This window comes from Panthera pardus, unplaced genomic scaffold (assembly GCF_024362965.1).
Source record: "Panthera pardus isolate Hobbes unplaced genomic scaffold, ASM2436296v1 HiC_scaffold_21, whole genome shotgun sequence".
Lineage (NCBI taxonomy): Eukaryota > Metazoa > Chordata > Mammalia > Carnivora > Felidae > Panthera > Panthera pardus.
This window is the reverse complement of record NW_026526777.1, coordinates 69,064,959-69,088,923: the sequence shown is the minus strand read 5'-3', so window position 1 is coordinate 69,088,923 and position 23,965 is coordinate 69,064,959. Positions and strand designations below refer to the sequence as shown.

At 60.7% G+C, this 23,965-nt stretch overlaps 1 protein-coding gene across 9 annotated transcripts in view; it reads left to right on the top strand.

Annotated features, from left to right (window-relative positions):
- Positions 1–216: 216 nt before the first annotated feature.
- CNIH3 (cornichon family AMPA receptor auxiliary protein 3) overlaps positions 217–23,965 on the top strand; it is a 135,007-nt gene continuing 111,258 nt past the window's right edge. The window contains exon 1 of one of the 9 annotated variants that reach the window (XM_019436114.2): positions 217–1,035. In XM_019436114.2, coding sequence (XP_019291659.2) covers positions 955–1,035 — 81 coding nt within the window. In that variant the 5' untranslated portion in view covers positions 217–954. Of the gene's footprint in view, positions 1,036–2,444; positions 2,565–23,965 lie in introns of those variants that run through there. The other 8 variants (XM_053909457.1, XM_053909456.1, XM_053909454.1 and 5 more) reach the window with 8 other exon arrangements.

Here is a 23,965-nt window from a genome sequence, read left to right as displayed (position 1 = left end):
AAGTCAGATGGTGGTGGGGGGGCGGGGAGGTGGAAGCTGCGAGGGAAAAACGCCACTGGGGGCTTTTGCAGGGGCTGGGGCGTGAAGGGCACGACAGTTTGGGAAAACCCACCCTAGCAGCCCTGGCCCCGCCCCGGCCCCGCCCCGCGGCCGCACGCCCGCCCACCTCCCGCCCCCGCGCCGCCGCGGGCACCTGCGGGCGGCAGCCGCGCGCGCACACACCGCCCCCTCGCGCAGCGCCCACCTCTCCCCGCGCACGTGTTCCGAGGCCCCGCCCCCGCTCCCGCCCCCGCCGCAGGTGTCCGGGGAGAGGCGGGCCGGGAGGGCGCGCTCGCGGGACCGGGGCCCGGGCGTCCCCGCCGCGCCGCGCGGTCCTCGCCGAGGCAGAGGCGGCGGCGGCAGCAGGTGGAGCGGGTTCCCGGTCCGGCCCGGGGCTCCGGGGAGGTCGGGTCGCCGCGCGGGGCACCGGCCCCTCCGCACCCCCCCCACCCCCCCAGACCTGTGCTCCCGGAAGGGAGCCGCCGGCTGCTCCGGGGTCCGCGGGGGGGAGCTCGCCGGGCGGCGCGGGCGGGGCCCCGGTGGCGCGCCCGCCTCCCCCTCCGGCTCGCGCGCGGGAAGCGGCGGCTCTTCCCCGGGACTCCGGGCGCTCCTCGCGCGGCCCTCGCCGGCTTTGCCTCGGGGGCCCTCTAGCCTTGTCCGCCGGAGTTCTCCACCGACCGCTTTCCTCCATTTGGGGACACTTCCCGCCGGCGACGCCCGAGCGCCCCCTGAGGGTCCGGCCGCCGGAGCTGCGGGGTCCCGGCCCTGCTCGCCGCCCCCGACCCTCGAGAGGCTCTCCCGCCGGCCTGCCTCCCCCCAGACTCCGGCCTCGACGCGGGGGTGCGGACCTGGTCCCGTCTGCGCCCTCCAACACCCCCGGAAGGAGTGCGGTCCTCCGAGGCCCCGCCGCCGGCCATGGCCTTCACTTTTGCCGCTTTCTGCTACATGCTGTCCCTGGTGCTGTGCGCCGCGCTCATCTTCTTCGCCATCTGGCACGTGAGTAACCGGCCGCGGCTTCTAACTCCTGCCGTGCGCCCCTTCCCGGCTTCTCTGAAGTGCACCTGAGGCAGGGGACAGGTGGCGGCATCCCGAGCCGGCGGCCCCGCGCTCCCTCGGAGCCCGGCTGCTGGCGGGAGGAGCGCAGGTTCCCGGGCGAGCCCCCCACCAGCCCCGGTGCGGGGCCCGGGGCGCGCGGCTGCAACCCCCCGCCCAGCCGGCTCCTCCCTGCCCGCAGTTGCGGACCCGGCGGTTAGTCGAGTAACTGTAACAACTAACCCGGAACGTGTCAGCGTCTGGCCAAGGCACGTTTGGAGACAAAGTGGGAGAGGGCGCGCGGCGAGTCGGGACCGGAGGGCAGGGGACCGGAGGTGGAGGTCGCCTGTCCCGCGGCGAGTCTCCCCGTCCTCCGCTGCCACCAGCCCCTGCAAGACCCCAGCAGGTGGCAGACTGTCGGCGCCGGCGTCCCGCCGCCCTCCCCGGGCTACGCGGGCTGGGGGCCGTGGAGGTGGGCCGCGGGTCTGCAGGCGCGCTGTGGGTCCCCGGCGTGGAGCGCTTCTGCGTGGGGGCCGGGGGAGGCCGCAGCGCGGAGACCAAGCAGCGCCGGGCAAGCCCACCGCCCTCAAGGCCCCCTGCCCTCGCCCGCGGGGGGCCGGTGGGGAGGGGAATGGTGAGGTCGCCAGTTCCGGATGGAGCCCGCGGCGCGCAGCCTCCCGGCCCAGCGAGCCCGGAGGCGGGGAGGGACCCTGGGATGGATTCCCGGACGCTCCTCTCTGGCGAGCCCTGCGGAGCGCGCCTGCAGGGGCAGGTGCCGGGGAAGCAGACCAGAAGGGTTGCGGGGTGGGTGGGATGCTGGTGTTTCGTAGGAGAGGTTTCTAGAGCGTGAGACTAGGCTCGCGCAGCCCCTGGTACAGGCTCTCTGAGAGCGAGGACAGAGACCGGGCGGCAGGGAAGATGCTTGCTGGGCTTCCTTCCACAGCCCCAAAGTGAGAGTTGACCTGGGTGGTCCCCAGGCTTCCCCTTGCGTCTGGATGGTGCAAGTCTGTGCATCAGTCGGTTTAGGAATCTAGGGGAAATTGGGGGTGAGGTGGGGTGGGGGGAGAAGGAATTCAGACACAGGAATTTCAGGGCGGATCAAAAATCCTGCGGTGGGAAGTGATGGCATTTTGTGGCCTCTCCTCTGCCCCAGGATCCCAGGTCTAATCCTCGCTACAGCATTGAGTCTAGAAGTTGTTGACGGTTATTAGGGGAGAATGAAACTTTACCTAATTTAGAACGAAAAGGGGTGCAGGGCAGATCACGCCCAAACAGGGCAGCACATACGTGCTCATGTCTTCAAGGGAGTTTTCTCTGCTTCCTTGGATTTGGGGAGCTTCCTTGCATTTCAGAAGGCTCATGATTCCCTTGTTTCAGACACTACACTTGCTGTTTCTTCGTGTCTTTGCCTTGGCTAGAGGGTGGCAGGAACCAGGGACTCCATCCAACTGCCAGGATTGGAGTTGTCTGAACAAGCCTCTGAAGCAGAGCGGGTAACCAGCAAGAATAATTTGCTGTCACTCGGGAAGATAATAAATAATTCAAGAGCAGGTTAATTAAATGGATGGTGGGTGCCGCTCGTTGACTAACAGATGTGTGAATCAAAGCCAGGCGTGCCGTGATCCATCGGCCCCGCCAGCCAGGTCCCCAGCGCCCACCCCCTTGGCCAGGGGTAGTCGAATGCTGTCAGGTCCCGACCAGATTCCCAGTGGGAGTGCTGAGATTCCAGTTTCTAATAATGAAAGGAATCTGTGCTGTTTGAATCCACATTAGAGGAAGCGTTCCCGAGTCTCTAGCCTCTTGTTTCTTTCGTCTGTTCCTTCTCCCTTCCTCCGGATCAAACAGCCCAGAGCCTCCCCTCATTGATCGGGCTGCTGAACACTGAAAGGGGAAATCGATGCACATGTTGTATGTGTGGGTGTTGCTTATATGGTGGTAATTACTTCAAGGGAAATTTAGGAGAGCGAGTTCTGGGTTGGGCGGTGGTTTGCTTTCTTTCTGGCTTCTTCCTCAGATATTTTTTGATCTGATAAGGCGTATCGATCGCCTAGCCTATGTGAACATCCCCAGGAATGAATTGGGCACTTAACATACACCGCAGCTGGGGCCATGCCCCGTTGCCGGGTCTAGGCCGTAAGTCACGAAGACGGCACTTTCTTCTTGTCAATGGTCCACACCTGCTTAGGGGTCACGATGGTGGCTACTGGCATTGAGTGTGGACAGCAGGCCGGTTCTAGGCACCGACTGTTTACTTCCCACCGGAGGCCTGGGAGAAAGGGTGGCTGTGGCCATAAGCATATCGTTTTCAAGTCTCATGTTTCACTTTGAAAATTTATTTGCGTTTGTTTTCAAATGAAAATATTTTGAATTACTGGTTAATTTTACATCAGACGCTATTTGCCACATTTGGAATGTACAGAATGTGAGGGTTTGTTTTCCGGTGTGTTTGTGTGTGTGTGGCGCTGCATGCCTGTGGGCACATGGGCTCTTTCTGCCCCGGAAGCCCTTTACTCCTCACAGCGGACATCTTATGGACCAGGGAACTGTGGATCAGAGAGGTTATGAAACTTGCACAGCTGCTGTGTGTCAGAACTGGGACTGCAGCTGAGTCCGAGCCTGGTGTGCCCGTGTCTTTTTTCCAGCTGTGGTTATTACCTTTGGCGTGTTTAACTTTGATAATAGTGGATCACGCTTTTACCCAGAGGATTACGTTTCTCTGCATAAATACGATATCTGGAGCTGGAACTTCTGGCTGGAATCATAATCACAGAGACACCTAACATGTGTCCCTTTTAAGAGGAGGAGATTCTGTTTCGTTTTGTAAAAAAAAAAAAAAGAAAAAAAAATCAGTGTTTCTGCTTATAAAATGATACAGGCTCCTTGTGGAAAATTTCGAAAATACAGGGACATCTATAGAACAAGATCACCGTTAACCTTATTCTCCAGAAAAGATTTGGGTGTTTCTTCTTTCAAACATTGCGTGTTTTAAAAAATTGCCTCTGGATGTTTAGAAGGAAGAAGAAGTGTTGTGAAGGGTTTCGGATGTGGACTGATGTCCGTTTCCAGCCAGGATAAAATGAGCAGCGTTTACTGGCACCAGGCCTCTCAGCACCAGCTTGGTTGGGCCTTTTGCCGACTGTCACGTTTGTATAAATACAGATGAAATCAGTCTTTGAAAAGATCAAAGTTTCATTTTTCAGGGTTTTGGCTTTTAAAGGTTTTTTTTTTAATGTTTATTTATTTTTGAGAGAGAGAGAGAGAGCACGCGTGAGTAAGTGAGTGGGGGAGGGGCAGAGACAGATGGAAACACAGACCCCGAAGCAGGTTCCGGGCTCCAAGCTGTCAGCACAGAGCCCGACGCGGGGCTCGAACCCACAAGCTGTGAGATCACCACCTGAGCCGAAGTTGGACACTTAACCGACTGAGCCCCCCAGGCACTCTTAAAATTTTTTAGTACCTAGAGTCACTTTTAAGAACACCTGAGTTTTGACAGCATAGGAATAAAATTAACGCCCGATAATACTTGCTCTGGTTCTGGGCAGTGTGTGCCTCGGGAGAGGTTTCACACCCTGACAAAGGATCACAACACGTGTTCACCAAGAGGCGGCGTTGCGGGCAGAACGTCCTTGCACCTGGGCCTTTCAGCCAGTTCCAGCCTGTCACAGGTCCAGCCCTGGGGACCGAGTAAGCCTCTCAGGGTTTCCAGGCGTCCATCTGGAAACGTGAAGTGGCTTATGTGAAATGGTAGGGTGCTGGGGGCTACACAGCCTGTTTTTTTGAGACCCTGCTTTGGTCTGCTTGGGTAAGGGTGCCTGTTCCGTCTGGGACAGCTCATCCCCTCTTGCAGCTGAGGTCCCTAGCAAGCAAGAGGTGTGGACGCCTCTCCAGCCCCCGCCTGGAGGAAGGAAGCTCCGTGAGCACCTGTTCTGGGTCACCGGGTTTCTCCAGAGCCGGGATGGTGCTCGGCAAGTACGAGGGCTCAGCGAACACCCGCAGGATAGCTTCTCCTTCTCCTTGGGCTCCACACGCTTCTGGCCGATGGAGCTCGTTTCTCACGTGGCTTCTGCCCCCGGGTGGTTTGGGCACGTGTGTTTTCTGCCGTCCCAGCACCTGGAAACTTGGGAACCTGTTGTGTTCCAGAAGAAGACTGGCCATCGCGGGCGGTGCAGGGCGCGGGGCGGGGCTTGTGTGGGGGGCACGGGGTGGGGACAGGTGCTGGCTGTTATCAGAGAGAGCGCCTTCCATCGGGTGTGACAACTGGGCTGGCTGCCCCTGCAGGGGACAGCCTACAGCATCATCGTGGTGGGTCCCCCACCGTCAGGTGGCAGAGGGGAGGGAGGAGCAGAAGGAGGGGCATGGGCCCCCAGCCTGACTGCTCGATGAGGTTCCCGGCCCGGCTGGGGAGGGATGTTGTGGGCCCACAGTGACGTCTGACTGTGACGTTCGAGTTGCTGAACAAACAGCAAAGGCAGATACGGTTGTGATCGGAGCATCCTCCTGTCCTGGCCCTGCAGCCGTGCTGGGCCCAGTCCCCTCCTGCACTGCGAGGCCCGTTCACCTGGCTTGACTCCCGTCCGGCATCCCCACCCCTGCCCACGGCCTGCGTGGGGTTCTCCGCTGCTGTTCTCCCTCCGGGCAGATCTGCAGACTGGCTCCCTCCCCACCCCACGCCCGCTGCCCTGTGGATGTCCGGTCTCCTGTGTCCTGTCGGCCATGCCCTAAGGGGTCCCTGCAGGACCTGGCATCTGTCACAGTCTCGTGCCCTCTCCACGGCCCCTGCTTTTCTTGGGGGAGGGGGTTGGGCAGGGCTCTCTTGCATGCACTCTGCTGTCCTGGTCGTGGCCCCATGTGACTGGGACCATTTCCTGTGCCCCACCCTGTGCCACCGGCCCTCACCCACCTCCAGCCAGCTCTCACCACTGCTCTCGGCCCCTTGTGCTCATGGTCTCAGAGGGACCCGCCAGGGACTCCCTGTCTGCCGTCTGCCCATGCCCAGGGCCGCTGGAGTGGGGTCGTGTGTGGCTCACCTTCACCTCCTGACCCTCCGGTCAGGTGATCCTGGCTGGTTCTTTCGGCTCCTGCGATGCTGTTCCAGATCCGTGGTGTTTTCCCAGAGCCCCTGAAGGCCCAGCCCTCTCCTTGCAGAAGATCTCCCTTGGGGCTGACGGAGAGGGCACAGTCACTGACAGGGACACCTGGACGCCTGCCTGTCCCTGAACTAATGCCTCTGCTGCCACATTTCTCCTTCCTTCCCAGACTCGGAGCCTCTCCTGCCGGAGGCTCCGTCTTCCCCTGCTGGCGCCCGGGGATGTTGCCCGCCTCCTGTCCCCAGCTTCCGCATCCTCGACCACCGGTCCATCCCCCGGGGTCTCTGAGCCTGCGGATGAGCCATTTGTCCGGGCCCTCCTGACTCGGGGGCCGGAGTCGCCTCACCTCGTCCTGCCTCCCCGCTCCCTCTTTCTGTTCTTGTAGCAAGTGCACAGAAAAGCAGAGTCCGAGAAGCCCCCTGGTCGCGTCATCTGGAATCAGCAGATGTTAGCGCTTTGTTGCTTTGATTTCTTGTCCACACTATTTCAGGCATTTATTTCCTCTGGCCGCTGCCTTGCGCCCACCTCTTCTCCGGTGGCCATGGCCTCGCGCCTACCTCTTCTCCGGTGGCTGTGGCCTATCTGTGGCCTTGACGCCCTGGCCCGCATCCTCCTCGTGGCTGCTCTCATGGCCTCTGTGTTCCTCCTCGTCTCCTCTTCCTCCCCTGCCTCTACTGACCTGTGGCTGCCCAGTGCCCGCGTGCCAGTGCCCCCGACCCTGCAGACTGTGTGTCGGGCAGCCTGCCCCACACCCTCGGCCGTGCCCTCCCCGTCCCCGCGGTGACCGCCCACGGTGGCCCGGTCTCCCCGTCAGCATGTATCCCCGCCCCCCCGCCCCGCAACCTCGGCCCAGGCCCTCGCTCTCAGAGCGTGCCCTTCCAGACCAGCACCCTTGGTTAAATGTCACCGGGATGACCCCCACCCCCCAGCCCCAGCCGCCGGGAGTGACCATCGTTCCCGCTAATAGGACCTCTGCGTGTTACCTTCCTACCACTTTCGTGGCGGCCCAGTTAACAGTTCGACCTCATTCCTGGTCTTCCGTGTTCTGGATGTTCTCACCTTCCTGCAGGTACCTGCTCGGGCTGTCCCCCCGGGGCACTCTGCCCACACCTGTGTTCACCTGCGCTCCGCCCCAGCCTCTGTCCTCGGCCCCCTGGTCTGAGCACTGCCGCCGGATCAGCGGTCCCTTTTGTCTCTGCACGTGGACTGTAAGCTCTTCTGGGGCGGGAACTGCCCCCCTCATTGTAACCTGCGTCCTCTGCAAACGTCCCTGTGGTCGGATCTGGGTAACTTACTGCCCCAACCCAGGCTGACAAACTCCCGCTCAGCGGACGGTCTCCCAGACCCTCCTGGTTACAGCAGCAATCCAGGTGCTTGTGAAAAATGCACGTTCCTGGGCCCCACTGGAGACCCGCCTGGGAGGTGGGAGCCCAGAATCCCCGAGTTGGGGGAGACGCTCGATGCGGCATGTCAGCCTGGGTGCTGGGGAGGAGGGCCACGCTGGTCTGTGGTTCCGAACGGCAGATGTCGGGACGAGTAGCCGTCACACGGTCTGACAGGACGATGTTGGGGCCGCGCCGATTAATGCTTCGCGGTGGCGGGCGCACGGCGTCCCGCGGCACCTGTGTTTGACCATGGGTGATCATGATATACACCATTCTTCTGTCCCTTGAGGGCCGGGTGTGGACAGTCCCCTTGTGGCTCAGATAAGGCAGATACTAAGTGCCAGCCTGATGTCTTTGCCATTTGGATTTCTTCTGACTTGCTTCTTCTTCTGGGAGAGGGAGGACCCTTAGAAAAAGGCTGCGGACTGTGTTAGCTTAGAGAAGAGAGTCACCACGTCCTGGCATGGCACTGTGGCTGGGCACACGAGGTACGCACCCAGATCCGTGGGGCTGGAGGTGGAGGCGGGATCTTTCGTAGCCGGGACCTCTGTGTGTCAACACAGGTGACTGAGACTTGCAGGAACTTCTTTTAATGCCTCTTGGAATGTGATTAATTCCTGTAAAGGTTACCGAAAATCCCAAGCACACAATTAAATCCTGAATTGGTCTCTGAGTACCAACCCAGAACCCAGCGATGAGGCTGGCAGATATTTTTAATTTGACATAGAAAGAGAGGCAGGCATGAGACGTTCTCACACACGCTGAAATAAAGCCCAAACACAAAACACTGAAAAAGGTACAGAAATCAAGAGTAAGCTGCGAGGCTGTCACGGAGCCACCGACATGCCCGCGTGCTCAGCGTCCGGGGTGTGAGGACGGCACAGCCTTGGTTGGGGGGCTCCCTGCCACGGGCATGCTCCCGGCATGGTGGCCGCGTGGCTCGGCCGCTGGAGGCTGTTACAGTGTCGTGTGTCCGCCTCCGCGGGTCCGCGTCCGTCTCACGCCCTGGAGCCACAGCACGCCCAGGTTTGTGTTTACTCCTCCCTCTTGGACCTAAGTGCTGCACGTTCTTCCACGTGTGACCATGTGTCTTGCCGTGGTCAAGCCTGCTTGGGCTCAGCAGCGACCCCTGGGAAAGCTGCAGATTGTTGGCCCCTGTCCACAGGCGACCCAGGGTCAACGTGTAGGTGACCCGGGGTTAGTGCACGCATGTGACCTGGGGTTAGTGCACACGTGTGACCTGGGGTTAGCATGCACACATGACCTCGGGTTAGCGTGCACACGTGACCTCGGGGGGGTAGCACGCACACGTGACCTGGGGTTAGCGCGTGCCTCAGGCTGCACGTCTGCTGTCCGTGAGATAGAATTGATAGAGGGCAGGCTCTGCCGTCCCTGTTACGCATTCGTGGCCACGATGAACAGGTGCGGAGCGTGGCTGTGGTCGGTGGCTCTGACTGGTTGTGAGGGGAATGGCAGTCACCTCTTTGTAGCCTGGTTTGTGTTGTGAATCCAGAAGCCTCCTTGAAGAAGAGGGAGCCAGTGGCTTTGGGGACAGTGATGGCCACCCCCGGGGAGTGCCCGGCTGTCCAGCGAGCGCGTGGGTGCCTTGCACCCGGGCCGAGCCCGTCTCTCCGAGACGAGTGGACGCAGCAGTCCCAAGGGGACTGTCAGAGGACCGGCTCGCCCCCCCAGGACTCGGCACCCCTGTGTGACGGGGCTCTGAGAACGGACCTCCCGTCACCACCTGGCCCCCACGCTGGCCTCTCGCTGAAGGGTTTGTGGGCGCCTCTGTGACGGGCAGGCAGAGGAGCTCGCCTGCTCTTGCCGCCTTCTTAGCCCAGCTGGTGCCGATCAGGGCTGTGGAGCCGGACGGGCACACCTATCCGGTGCCCCTCATTTCACCGTCTGGTCCAGGTCCAGACTTGGGCAGCCTCGTCAGGACCCCGGGTTTGTCCGCTTCTGGCCTTGGCTGGCCTTTCTCTGAGTCTGCCTGGCTACCTGCCTGGGACGGGGACCTCACGCGGCCTGGCGGTTTCTACCTTGGGCTCTGTCTGGCTCCCCTGCTCTCTTAACTTTTATTTATTTTTTTTATGGTAGTGAAATACACGTAACATAAAACTTACTGTTTTCACCCAGTTTTAAGTGCTTGTTTCAGTGGCATCGAGCACATTCCCACTGTCGTGCAGCCCCCCCCCCCGCCCCCCCCAGAACCTTCTCCTCCCGAACTGAAACTCTGTCCCCACCAAATGCCGACCCTCACTGCCCACCCAGCCCTGGTACCACTGCCCTCCTACCTCCTGCTTCCCATCTCTGTGACTGCTACCACTCCATGTGCATGTGTAAGCCTGTGTCTGGGCACAAGTTCCGTGTGCGTGTGCAAGGCTGCATCCGGGTGCGAGTTCCATGTGCATGCGCGAGCCTGTGTCCGGGTGCAAGTTCCATGTGCGTGTGTAAGCCTGCGTCTGGGTACAAGTTCTTTGTGTGTGTGTGTGTGTGTGTAAGCCTATGTTTGAGCATATCTGTATGCGTGTGTAAGCCTGCGTCTGGGTACAAGTTCTTTGTGTGTGTGTGTGTGTGTGTGTAAGCCTATGTTTGAGCATATCTGTATGCGTGTGTAAGCCTGCGTCTGGGTACAAGTTCTTTGTGTGTGTAAGCCTGTGTTTGAGCATATCTGTATGCGTGTGTAAGCCTGTGTCTGAGCACAAGTTCCACGTGTGTGTGTAAGCCTGCGTCTGGGTACAAGTTCTGTGTGTGTGTGTGTGTGTGTGTGTGTGTGTGTAAGCCTGTGTCTGAGCATATCTGTATGCATGCGTAAGCCTGCGCCTGAGCACATAGAACTTGTTCTATGTGTGCGTGCAAGCGTCTGTCCGAGCACATCCGTGTGCGTGTGTAAGCCTCTGTCCATGCACAAGTTCCGTGTGCGTGTGCAAGCCTGTGTCCGAGCAGGATGCCCTGGAGATTCCTCCGTGTTGAGGCACATGTCAGATTACATCTGTTGTGTGTGTTCCATGGTGTGAATATCCGTCCTCTGCTGGGGCCGCCTCGGGAGGGGGGGCGGTTATGTGCCCGTGCTGCTGGGGACACGGGCGTGCACATATCTCTGGTGCCCCAAAGTGGAAACACGGGATGGAGTGGAAATTCTGTGTTCTTTCCAGGCAGAGACTCTGGTCCTGTCTGTGCTGCGCCAGATCCGTCTGGACGTCTGACCCCTGGGGCTGCCCTCTCTCCGCCTTCCTCCTGGACGGGGCTGACCAACAGCACAGCAGCACTCGCCCTGCGTCCGCTCGTGGGCTTGGGTATCTGGTCCGTGTTGCTGCGTTCCTCGGGAGTCCTCAGGTCTTGTGGGAGAACAAAGTAGTTACAGAATATTTTGTCAAGTTTCCGCTTTGGGTCCTGGGTGTACAGGTTTTATGGGATGCAGCTCTTGGCTTTGCCGGGGAAAATGCCCCTTGGCGCAGTCATTTCTTCCTAGGGATTTCCTTTGGCAGAGAACGGCGTTTTCTCCCCGATTTTAGGCCTGAGAACTGAGGAATGCACCTGAGTGAGGAACGGAGAACTCAGGGATCTTGTGAAAATGTTGTTGTTCATTAAAGCCTTATTTGCATTTCCGCTCTCACAGTGTAGGAGGAGGCCCGGAGGCCCAGCTCTGCGGAGGAGGCGTAGGCGGCCGCCAGGGGGAGGACCAGGCAGCTCACCTGGGCAGGGAGGAGCTGGGAGAAGGCGTTTGTCAGCTCATGGGGCCCATTAGGAGGATGGCTTCATTTTCTAGTCCCTTTAAGTTGCCTTGAGTCACAAAAGTGGCTTAAAAAAACCAAGGAGGTTTGTAAAAATGTAATTTCCCTCAGTTTGTCTGTCCCTGTCTCTCACACACAGTTACCAGCACAACAAAATACTCCGTAACAGTGAAAACCCCACCCTTTCCTGGCCGCACGTTTTGGGAGGATGCCTTTGCTTTCCTCTGTCCCCCCACCCCTGGGTGAGGGTTGGCGGGCCGGTGGGGGAGGCAGGGAGTGCCCGCGTGCCCGTGGTTTGGGCTGAATCCCTCCATGGGGGCAGTTGACCAGACAACATTCACCCAGCCCTGGTCTGCCTGGGGGTGGTCAGAACCTGGAACTGCCCGTTTTGGGGGTTGGCTGGACGCCCTCTGGCCAGAATGGAGTTGTAAGTGGTCCTTTGCAGTGTCTGTAAAAACCCTAGATGCGCTCAGGACACGTTTCTGACTGAATAACACCCTGATCTCTTTTCTGTCTACCACGTAAGGAACCGCAGGCCAAGACACCGCGAACCCACGTTATGTCCCCTCTCCGTCCCTTGGCTTCCCATGCCCGGATTTCTCAGGATGTGGCCGCATGGTGCCCCACCGCCCCCTGCGGCTCCTCCCGCCGACCAGCTGCTGGGAGTCTGCGGCGGGTGGGGAGGCCTGGAGTCAGGGGCGCCGGGGCCTCAACCACTCTCTGTCTCCTTCCCCCGTCCTCTCTTGCTTTGACCTCCTTTTGTTTCTTCTTGCTGGCGTAGATCCTGGACCTGCCAGAGGCTGCACAGTATTACTGAGCCCAGCCGGGGGGCCCCAGGGCCAGGTGGGTGGCTGGCGGCGCCCCCTCCCCCAGAGCGAGGAGAGCTCTGGGCTGACATTTCCAGAGCAGCCTTGGGCGTCGTTGCTGGTTTCGCCTTCACACGGTCCATTTTGGCGCTGGGATACGGCTCTCCTGCTGGGGAAAAATGCAGGGGAGGAACGCAGAATCTTGGAGCCGACTTCCTTGTTTTTTTCTTATTGGCAACTGATTCATGAACCCTAAAAAAAGAGTTGATGGCAACACAGCCAGCTAGCCATAGCAGCCCAGATGGTCCTCTATATAATAGAGACATTTGTCTCTTGGATAAAAAAATATTTAAATGTGTTCTGTGAGCTGATTGAGAAAAGGAATCAGCAAGTGCAGGGCTTGTGGGCACGGAAGAAGCCCAGTGACTCCAGCCCCCAGAGTGCGAAGCTTAGGAAGTGGGAATTGGCGGTAGAGAGGGCGGCTGCGAGGGGGGCCCTGTGGGAGAGATGGCTCCAGGGTGCCCCCCCACCCTCCCCCCCGGCCCGCAGGCCGGACGTAACCCACCGTGGGGCGGTCCGTGGGCACGGGGCATGGGGGCCAGACCTGTGTGCACGTGGACGTGGAGGGGCTGCCAGCCGGGGTGGGTTCACAGCAGCTGTGGGGAGACCAGGGCCAAAGAGAACACGTTTGTGCCAACCGTTTCCAGATCCCACACTGAACAGAGAGGCAGACGATCCCGCTCCCCTCCCCTTCTCGCTGGAAATGGCGCAGGCCTGGTTGCCGCGTGTCCTGGGCGGGCCGTTGCACGGGGATCCTCGGGCGATCGGGGGGCGTCGAGCTGTCGCTGGCCGCTTTGTGAGCAGGGAGGGGTGGGTGACCGCCCGGGGCGGAAGAGGGTAGTGGCGGCGGGCAGAGACGCGGGATCGTGATCTGGAGCTGGGGATCGAGCCAGATGCGCAGAGCATCAAGCCCCTTCCTCGTTACTGGAACGTGACTCATCCCAGGGTGGTTTTTCTTGGAGGTTCTGAGGGCGATGAGGGAACTGAGCCGAGGCCAACAGAGCATATGTGCTGAGTGCAGAGAAACGAGTGGAGAGAAATGTGTTTCGTCTCGACACCCTTTTCCCTCATTGGCCGGCATTGGCAGTTTTAGAACCAAAAGTCACGCCCTGGAAAGGGGCTGGCAGCTACCTGGGCAGGTGCTGATGCCGAACGGTGTTCTCCCGCACCCGCTGTGTGGATGTGCAGTCCCTGAACCTCCTGGTGCGTGTGCATGTGCGTGCATGTGAGCGCACATGTGCCCGTGTGCATGTGTGTGAGCATGTGTGCAGGTGCATGTGAGCATGCATGTGAGCATGTGTGAAGGTGAGTGTGCAGGTGTGTGTACGTGTGGGCATGTGTGCAGGTGTAAGTGCACATGTTCCCGTGTGCATGGGTGTGAGCATGTGTGCAGGTGTGTGTATGTGTAAGCATGTGTGCAGATGTGTGCGTGTGCATGTGTGAGCATGTTTGCAGGTGCATGTGAGCGTGCATGTGTGTGGGTGTATGTGTGAGCATGTGTGCAGGTGCGTGTGAGCATGTGTGCAGGTGTGTGTGAGTGTGCAGGTTCATGTGAGCGTGTGTGCAGGTGCGTGTAAGTGCATATGAGCAGGTGTGCAGGTGCATGTGTGTATGAGCATGTGTGCAGGTGAGTGAGCGCAGGTGCATGTGTGTGCCTGTGTGTGAGCATGTGTGCAGGTGCGTGTGTGTGTATGTGAGCATGTGTGCAGGTGCATGTGTGTGCATGTGTGTGAGCATGTGTGCAGGTGAGTGAGCGCAGGTGCATGTGTGTGCATGTGTGTGAGCATGTGTGCAGGTGCGTGTGTGTGTGTGTATGTGAGCATGTGTGCAGGTGACTGCAGGCGCCTGTGAGTGTGTATGAGCACTGTGTGGGTGTGTGAGCATGTGTGCAGGTATGTGCGTGTGTGAGCATGTGTGCAGGTGCGTGTGAATGTGTGCAGGTGCGTGTGTGCGTGCATGTGTGTGCGTGCGTGTGTGTGAAGCGAGGGCTCTGGACAAAGCGGTCTCCGAGGTCCCCGTCCGGCTCTGGAATCCTGTGGTTCTTCCGTGCTCCCTACACGCATCTCGTTCTCTTCCTGTTCTCCGTGTGTGGCTTTCTTTCCCACGGCCTTGCCGGGCACTTGGGGTCAGATTCCCGAGCAGGGCTGTATCAGCTGAGGTTCTTCGGGGTCGGTTCTGGCCACCTTACTCAAAGGGGTTTTTGGGAAGGGGGGTGGAGTGCACATACGATACGTGGCAGCTCTGGGACACAGACCTGACACACGGAATAACGTGGGTTAGGCCACTGGTCTTCCTCCTCCTGTCCTTGAGTCGCTGCTTCTGAGGATGGAGAATCTTCGAGGCTTGTGCCCCTGTTGGCACGTGTGGCACTGAGGGGTGAGTAGAAATGTCGTGGGGTCTCCAGGCACCTGGATTCACCGTCCCACGGGGAACTGCACTCAGAGGGGGGAGGTGGTTCTCCGGACAAAGTCGGACCAGTGTGGAAGGAAGGACCAGCATCCCCGTAGATGCTGGGGACCAAGACACAACAGGTGTTCAGGACCCGAGCTCTGCAGCTTAGCCATCACCTCCCCGGTGTTCAGAGAGAGCTTCCTGGTGCCCAGACCGTGTGCCGGGTTATCCCAGGGAAGCTGCTAGAAGTTCAGGCAGCCTCGCGCAGGGCTGCCGTGCCCTGGCCAGGAGGCTGGATGTGCTGGACTCGCCCGTTCGAGTGATGACCGTCCGCTGCCCCAGAGTAGAGGCTCCACCTTCTCTTCCCTAAAGTGGTCCACGGGGGCCACGTGACGCGCTTCCATGGCACGGCACACGTCTTGCCTTCTGAGCCCCCAGCTTTTACCCAGTCCGCTTGGTGGAGAACTTTGCAGGAATTTAGTGGAGCACTTGCTCACCATGAAGGACTGAGCAGCAGGCGTGCGAATCAGGAATAAGAAAAACGCGTCTTGCGAGCTCGCAGTCTCCCACTCTGCTTGGCCCCAGATTCTGGAGGATAAATGGGAAACTGAACCCCGGCTCTTCCCTCTCCTCTTGGAAGAGCAACCCCCTGGCCCAGATTCCCACCTCTGCCTGGGAAACGCCCCCTCTCCCTGTTGGCGCACGTGTGACAGTGCTGAGCCTCAGTTCCCTGCTTCGCACACAGCCGAGGGCAGGAGGCCCCGTCTGCCCCAAGGAAGGTGCCCCCTCTGTGTTCCCGCCAGGAGCCGGGAAGGCCGGGAAGGCCTTTCTCAAAAATAATAATGTTAAAAAATTAAAAAAAAAAAAAGAAAGGTTCTTTCTTGGGCTCCTGGGGGCTTCAGTTGGCTGTGTCCGACTCTTGATTTTGGCTCAGGTCATGATCTCAGCATTTGTGGGTTCGAGCCCCGCATCGGGTTCTGTGCTGTCTGCGCGGAGCCTGCTTTGGATCTTCTGCCCCTCTTTCTCTCTGCCCCTCCCCCACGTGTTCTCTCTCTTCCTCTCTCTCTCTCTCTCTCTCTCCCTCTCTCCCCGCCCCAATAATAATGAAAAAAAAAAAAGGCCCTGTCTTTGCAAAGGGCGTTGGTGTCCACTTTGGGGAAGCCACCTGTGCCCTCAGTGGTTCAGACTCTCGGGGCCCATCCACTGATGCTCTGAATAATTTATTTACCCCCCCACCATCACTGCTGCCTCTCGAGCTACTCCCTGCTCACTGGTGTCCCTGCTCAGGCGGGCAGTGGCCAGAGGGGCAGGTGAAATGGAAATCCTTTCCGGGCCCACCCTGTTGGGCAGGGCCTCTGCTGGACTCCCGGACCTATTTTGGGCACTGGTGCATTTCTCCCGGGAAGCAGGCTGACTGTCAGAGGTTACGGACCTCTGCCCACAGTGCACCTCTGTTCTTCTCTGCCATGTTCTAGCGTCTCTCACAGGACGGGACACTGGCCTGTCTCCACCCCTGGGGACTCCTGGGATACTGGCCCGTCCCCACGCCCGGGGATTCCCGGGACACTAGCCTGTCCCTATCCCCGGGGACTCCCAGGACACTGGCCTGTCCCCACCCCCCCAGGGACTCCTGGGACACTGGCTGTTCCCCCCACCCTGGGGGATCCCAGGGACACTGTCCCCACTCTCAGGGACTCCATGGACACTGGTCCATCCCCATCCCCGGGGATTCCTGGGGCACTGGCCTGTGCCCATCCCCCCGGGGACTCCTGGGACACTGGCTGTCCTCCCCCCACCCCCAGGGATTCTGGAGACACTGCCTGTCCCCACCCTCAGGGACTCCTGGGACATGCCTGTCCCCACCCCCAAGGATTCCTGGGACGCTGGCCTGTACCCACCCCCAGGGACTCACGGGACATGGGCCCGTCCCCACTTTCCTTTTCCGTCAGTAGTTCATGGGTTGTCAGCTGTGGTACCCCTGGGCAGGGTTGTCTGATTGGTCAGGAAAGCTAAAGCGAGTCCCGTCTACACCACCACCAGTGAGGCCCATGGCCGCCATCTGCCTGCCACGGCTCTGCCCCCTGCTCTGCCCTCTTCCCTGACGGCGCACTTGACGGGAGGTAGGACGCGGGCCTGTTCGTGGAGCCCGTGAGGCTGCAGGCACGGATGCTCCCACACACTTGGCCGCCAGAGGCGTCTGTTCCTTTCAGGGCATCTAGAGCATGGCGGGCCTCACGCTTCGGGGTGCCTGCGAGGCAGCGGGACTGTCGTGAAATTCCGGCAGTTCCTGCTCTTGGGGATGTGCGAGGGCTGGGCGTGTGTTCGGACACACGGGTGTGTTAGCGATATTTACCTGCCCTCCTGTTTTGTGCGGGGGCGTGGGGGGTGGGCATCGTCGCTGGTGCCGTGTGCCCGCTCCTCCGGGCGCTGGCGTGTCCATGGGGACGGCATTCTGTCGCGAAGAGCCTACGAGTGCCCGTCTCAGGTGAGCAGCGGAGGCACAGAGGTGTGGCCGTGGCACAGGTGGCGTGTGGCCGAGCCAGGACCACTCCCTGGCCGCCCGGCCCCCGCGCGGCTCCCGGCCAACACGCCACCACACGTGTCTGCTGTGTGACGCCTTTTGGGAACCGTTTCAAGCTCTCTGTGCTCTGTAGAGATTTGTTTGTTTGTAAAGAGAACGATCGGTCTTCTTGATTCCACGCATCTTAAAATTGCACGGATGTGAGCGGGTCTGATGGCGAGCCCGTCATCCCGGCACGGAAGGCCTGACCCTCCGGGAGAAGCTATGGGTCAGGTGGGGGAAGGGTGGGGCGTTGGGAATGGGTGCTGCTCTGGGCCGTGAACCCCGAGGGCCCCGAAGGGACACGTGTCAGTGCCGCCAAACGTGAAAATCAGGACACGGTCTCTTCCACAGCCTCCCGCACGGTCCTGGGTGTGGGTCCCCAGACATGTCTGCGGGCCGTCTGTGGTCTTGCCGGTAGCTGGAGAGCGCGTTTGCCGAGCGTGCGCTTTGGTTTTGGCTCTTACATTGCTGTCCTCAGATGCATTTCCTCGTAACACAATTATCGCACACAATTATCGCACGCGTTCCAAGGAACAGAGCAGGGCCCGCCCTGGAGCAGGCAGCCGCGTGCGGGAGAAAATGCATGTGGTCGGTGCACGTGCTTGCTGCGTCTGCAGACCGTCTTAGGCGCGCTGCCTTTTGGACCTTGGTTCTAGCCGCATCCGCGTGGAGGCTCGTTTGCAGTGAGCAAACCGGAGAAAATGCAGCAAGATGTTAAGTATACCTGGTCCTGCCTGAGCCCTGTGGGCCGGTCATCTGGACTGGAGTGACCCAGGCAGGACGGTGGGTCGTGGAAGCAAGACGGGGCGGTGGGTGGGGGGGGTGGCAGGTGCAGTGGGGGAGGGGAGGGCAGCCTCCCCACTGGGGCTGGAGGCTCAGGGCCTGTGGTCAAGAGCTGGTCAGAGCATGGACGGAGCGCGGTCAAGCCTGGTGGGCGGTGTAGGTACAGCCATGGGCACCTAGTGCGGTGTGTGAGTTGTGGCAGAGCCCATGACCCCGGGGACCTCTTTGACGGAAAGCCCCAGCGAGGCGGGACCCGGGTGTGCCTTGATTTGCCCGTTGCCCCAGCTCCCAAGCTGCACGCGGCTCCAACCCTGTGGAGGAGACTGAATACGCCTCCCGGATGATCTCGGTCCCACATGGGGGCTGTGGAGCTGGACCCAAGGACCTTGGAGAGGGCGCACGCGGCACATGATGTCCGGGGGCCTCGAGGCCCCGACACCCGCCTGGATGCATTTGTTGAATTGAGGCAAGCTGCAGATCTTGCGGGGGGAAGGCATCCTGACGCCCTGCCCATCTGTCTTTGCTCTGTCCACTCTCCGTGAGTTTGTCTGGCTGCACGAGGGCAGGCCACTGTCCTGTGGACGCCTGACCCTCCTCAGCAGCCTCGTGGTCAGCTTGGGACCTGGTGTTTTCCTGCCAGGCCGCAGTGTCACCTGCCACCACTAGAGGGTGGAGGCTTCGGGGACAGGGGAGACGGGGCCATGGGGAGGGGGCAGGGAGGGGGGCGTGGGGAGGGTGGCCAGCAGGCCTGTGTGGGCATGGGCAGGGAGGGTGGCCGGGAGGAGGGCAGCGGGGAGGGTGGCGGTGGTGCAGCACCTCGTGGGCAGACCTGTGCTCTCCGCTCTCCAGCGCTGGCCTTCCTTGCTTTGGAGGAGCAGACTTGCTCAGAAGGGTGTGGTCTACACCAGGGAAAGCTCGAGGCTCCCTGTGTCCCCTGGCCCCCTGCCCGCCCGCCTCTCCTCTGCCTCTTGCTTCCCTGCTCCTCTTTCTGCTGCATCCCTGGGCTGCCCGGTGCTCGATGCTCCTGTGGGTGCCAGGCCCCCACAGACAGCCGGCCTGGCTCCAGGACGGAAATCCAGGAAGAAGGGACAAGGACACTTGGTGTGGCCTTGTCCCCTTGCCCCTTCCTCAGCTCTGCGCTGGGTTGCACGTCTGTCCCAGAACTTGCCATGGGGGGTGGAGATGTGGAGCACTTCCAGCCTGCTTTCAAGTCTGGGCCATGCGACACAGTCTCTGTGCTCCTGACGCGCCTCTTTGCAAAGTGTGGTGGGCAGTGAGGCCCCGTGGAGGGTCCTGACACCCGGGCCGGCCCAGCCTGGAAGGAGGACTGGACCCCTTGTGGCCTGTCACCGCCCAGACATCTGAGGAGGACAGGCGTACCCAAACCCGCTCACGTTCACCCCTCCCGCCGCCCCCGACCCCAAATGGAGGAATCCACGTTGCAGTGAGCTTTCTTTTCCCGGCCACCTGTCCCTGCAGGAGTTAATAAGGACGGAAATGGCCGAGTGGCCGGAAGCAGAGGGCCATGTTTAATTCATGAATCAGATAATCTCCCGCCCTTGGCAACGCACAGGGTGTTTTCAGCCCTGAGCAGGGAGTCCTTAGGCAAACCCATGTGTTTAAGGTTATTCTTCTTTAGTGAGTCCCTGTTTGTCAGTCGCTGTGTTTGGACTTACAGGGCACAGGGGTCCTGCCTCCAGGTAGTGAGTATAACCTAACGGGTCTGGGACGGAGGCTCACGTCAAGTCCCGTCTGGGGACGTCGCAGAGAGGTGGCATTTATATGGGCCTGAGCGTCGTGACAGGTGCACAGAAGGATGGAGAGGTCGGTCCCGAGGGTCCAGATGCATCTGGAAGAACTCGAGAGGAGTCTGGCTTGGCTTGTCCGTGGAGCGTGATCTCTGAGTTGGGACTGCTGAGGCGAACGGGAGTGCGTGACGCCCCCTTGCCTGGGCCGGGGACTGGGGTGCACAGAAGGTGGCCGTGTGGTGGCTGGTGGGGACCTGGTTCTGTGTGGCCAGGGCTGTGGCAGGAAGTTCCCACCCAGGTTGAGGGTCAGGACAGGACCCAGTGAGCTGGCCCGGAGCCCCCAGGAGAAGGCGGTGCTCAGACACTGGGCAGAACGTGGAACAAACAGGCTACGAAGCCCCCGAAACACACAGCACCTCGGATCGCTGGTTGCTCGGTGGAAGACGCCGGTCTGAAGAGGCTCCGTCCCGTGCGATCCCAACTCCAGGACGTTCTGGAAAGGGCAAAGCTCTGGGGACAGTAAAAGATCAGGAGTGGCCGGGTGCTGGGGGAGGGAGGCGTGAACAGGCAGAGCGCAGAGCATTTCGAGGGCAGAGAGAATACTCTGAGTGCTACTGTCCCGGCGGACCCCTGTCACTGTCCGCGTGTCCAGACCCACAGCACGCACGCCACCAGGAGGCACCCTGATGTCAGCGCTGGGCTTCGGGTGGCCGCGGCGTGTCGGTTGAACAAACGTCCCGCCTGGTGTGGGATGCTGGTGACGGGGAGGCCGTGTGTGTGTGGGCACGGGGACTCTGAAAAACCTGTGTTCTCCACTCAGTTGCCGTGAACTTACAACTGTGCTAAAAAACACGTTCTGTTTAAGAAACAACTTGGGGGAATGTGGTCTGACCTCAATCCTGGAGAATACCGAGGCTGGCGTGGGGCCGAGGCCCCTGGGCTGGTGGCAGAGTGGCGCAAGAGAAAGCAGGTGGGAAGCCAGCCAGCGGCGGGGAGATGGTCGGAGTGCCAGCCGCTGCTCCGGGATCGGCACGACCAGCGGGTGCGGGGTCTGGGCGGCTCGGGCTGGCTCAGGGCATCGGCGGCCGGTGGCTAAGAAAAGAGGTAAAAATCACTGAAGCCTGAGCCCCTCTGGGAGGTGCCCGCGGGCAGGGGGTATGGGGAGCGATGTGGATGAGCTCTCGTGTGGATGTGCTGACCTTGAGGGGTGGAGGAAGATGGGGGGAGCCTTGTGCCTGGAGCAGGGGAGCGGGCGAGGCCGTGCAGCGGGAGTTGGGAGTCTAGAGGTGCTGGTGGAACCGGGGGGAGGGGTGACCTCAGCAAACGAAAGGTGGTAGAGACGGTCTTCCCCTCCGCGACGCGGTCGTCACGTGTCGGTTGGCACCAGGCCCCGTCACCGGCGATCCTCGTCCTCCGGAGCCGTTTTGGGGCGAAGAGCGCTCTTGGGGTCGGGGAGAGGTTTGCTCGTCGTCCGGGGGTTCGAGCTAGCGATGCGTTTCCCGTCCCCTCACCCTGGGATGGTCTGCGGGAGACACAGACGGAAGGGTCCGAGCGGCACGCGGTCAGGACTCACTCCGCTGCGCTGGAGCCCGGGGCTCGCGGTCAGCCCGCACGGGAGTCTCTGCGTCCTCTCAGCTCGGGTGCAGACTTTGGGACGGGCTTGCCCCCACGCTGCAGGGGTGTCACAGAGCCGAGGAAGGTGGCAGCACCCAGCTCGGCAGAGGGGCGGCGTGCAGGGCTTCCTGAATGTCCGGTGCACGGCCCTGCTGCCTGCTGGCAGGACCACGTCCCGGGGTGGGAGGAGCGGGAGGTGCTCAGCTGCTGTGTGAGCGAGGGGCAGGGCAGGGCAGGCCCGGCCCGGTGGCTGTCGTTTGTCCCGCGTGTGAACCGTCCGCCGTCCCTTGTTCCTTGAGTTTCTTCCTTCCTGAGTCCCCGGCCTGCACAGCCAGCCCTTAGTGGTGCGGCCTCCTGGGGTACTGTGCTCCCCAGGTGTAGGAAGCAGGATGAGGGCCCCCAGCGATGCCCACACCCCAGTCCCTGGGACCCGCTGCTGCGATACCTGATGTAGCCAAAGGGGCTTTACGTTTGTGGTTAAATTAAGGACGCCCAGATGGGGAAGGGCTTGTCTGCTGGGCCCGACGTGACCGCAAAGGTCCTTTGGCAAAGGGGGCGGGAGGGCCGGAGTGATGTGGTAAGGAGACAGATTCTCGCCCGAGCCTCCAGAAGGGACACGGCCTCGTCGGTACTTGATTTCAGCCCCTAGGGGACCGGTTTCAGAATTCTGACCTCCGTTGTGAGCTGTTAGGATTGTGGCAATTTGATACGGCAGCTGTAGGAAACGAATACGCCCTCCTCTCCCTGTTTCCGCGTGTACCTGGAATCTTGGTACACAAGAAGACGCCCGGTGTCACCTCATGGCCGAACAACGAGTCCCACGTTTGCCACCACTCGAAGCCGCGTTCTCTCTGGCGCCGTTTGAGATCTGCCTGGCTCCATTTGGACACACAGACGCTCGGGGGGAACTTGGTCCGGGCGAGGAAATCCCCAGGGCCCCTCCGTCAACTCCCGGGTGCAGAGCGCGGGTGCAGGTCTGCTGGGTAGGGTCTGCAGCGGTGCCAGCCGAGTCGTCCTCCTCCCCGCCTTTGTTCTCTCTCATTGCGAATTCACGTAGGGGGGGCTCCTGGCAGGTCTGCGCACGCCGTGCTCGACGGACTCCTAGAGGTCTTTGCCTTGGTGGAAATTTCCAGTAAGCGGTGTGGCCCCTGCGCTGGAGTCGTTCACACAGACTGCAGGCGTGACCGGGCAGCACGAACAGAACGGTCGTCCCGAGAAGAACGGGTCAGAATGGGTCATCACGTGCAGAAACGCTCTGTGGCGGCGCAGGGAGCCGCGTGCAGGGAGACCGCCGAGGCGAGTGTCCGGACCGAGAAGGATCCTCCGCCCCAGGCGGCGGCCACACCGGACGCACCTGCAGCAGCTCCTGAGGCCGGAGGAGCCCTTGCGGGCCATACGGGACCCTCTGTCAGGGACGCCGTGTCTCGGGGGCGGCCGGGGCTCCCCCCGCCCGAGCGGTGCTTTTCCGCAGCCGGAAGTGACCCTGGACCCGGGACTGTGCAGGGGGTGCTGACCGGCCACGTGCTGCTGAGAAGTTCCACAGAACAACCTGTCTGGTTCTAAGCACTCCGAATTCGGCCTCCCGAGGCTCGAATGTGAATTTGTGTAAAACCACCCGCAGGTGAGCCTGGAGCCCGGCGGCCCCGCCCCGCTCCCTCGGACCCCGCTGCCTCTGCACGTGGTGGGCTCTGAGACCCCCGGTTGGGTGGGCGGGCGGGCGGGAGGACCGTCCCAACGGAAGCTTCCACGCGGCAAACGTCGTAGAGCAAGTCGGCGCCGGCTCCTAAACGGTTTTCTATTCCTGTAAGCTATCCAAGGAATCCAAGGAAAACATTGGTCAGAACCCGACTCCCGAGGTCACGATTGAGGAGACTCCTTGGCTCTGTGGGGTGGGGCCACACGGCTGCCGCCGGGACTCAGCGTGGCCTCCCCACCGCGAGCCAGCTCAGGGGCTGGGCTCCTGGGGCAAAGCGAGGCAGTGGGTGCGGAGCCCACGCGTTCAGTATAGATGCCGGCTTGATGGCGTCTTCTGGTCCTCACTTTTCCGTGTGCTTGTGCAGATGGTGGTGGGCTGGAGTGAGAGGGAGAGAGGAGGGGGAGACGTCAGACACGCGCACACAGGCAGGCACACACATGTGCACACACACACGCACGTGCACATGGTTGCACACAACTCAAAACTAATGAACGGTGAGCCCAGTGCAGTTGGCAGCTGCTGACTGTGGTTTATTTGGTTGGAATAGTGCGTTCGAAGTGGCAATAGGGTTGGAAAAGCAGGGGAACGAAAAAGCCTGGTGAGACAGCTTTACCGGGTACTTTCCCAATCGCGTGAATAATTTATGCTTATCGTAAAAATGCAAACGTCACAGAATGGTGAGGGGACCGCCGGGCGATCACCCCGTCAGCGTTCTGGTGACCACACTGTCACGTATCTTTCAGCGGACGCACGTGTGCAGCATCACACGTGAACGAAGTTGTAGGAATTACGTCATGCACTCTGGGGTTTAGTTTTGTTCTTTTCACCACGACTTAAGCCGTGGCTTTTGCTCCTGTTCCCGGCTCACCGTCCCCTCCACCCGCAACGCCCGCCACAGTCCCCTCTCATACCCAGGGCACCAGTGGTAACGGTCTGGTGTCTGTCCTTCATAGATTTCCTCGTGCTCATATACAAACGCGAACACTTTCTAGGGTGTTTCTTGATGCTGGTTTTACGTTTTCCTGCG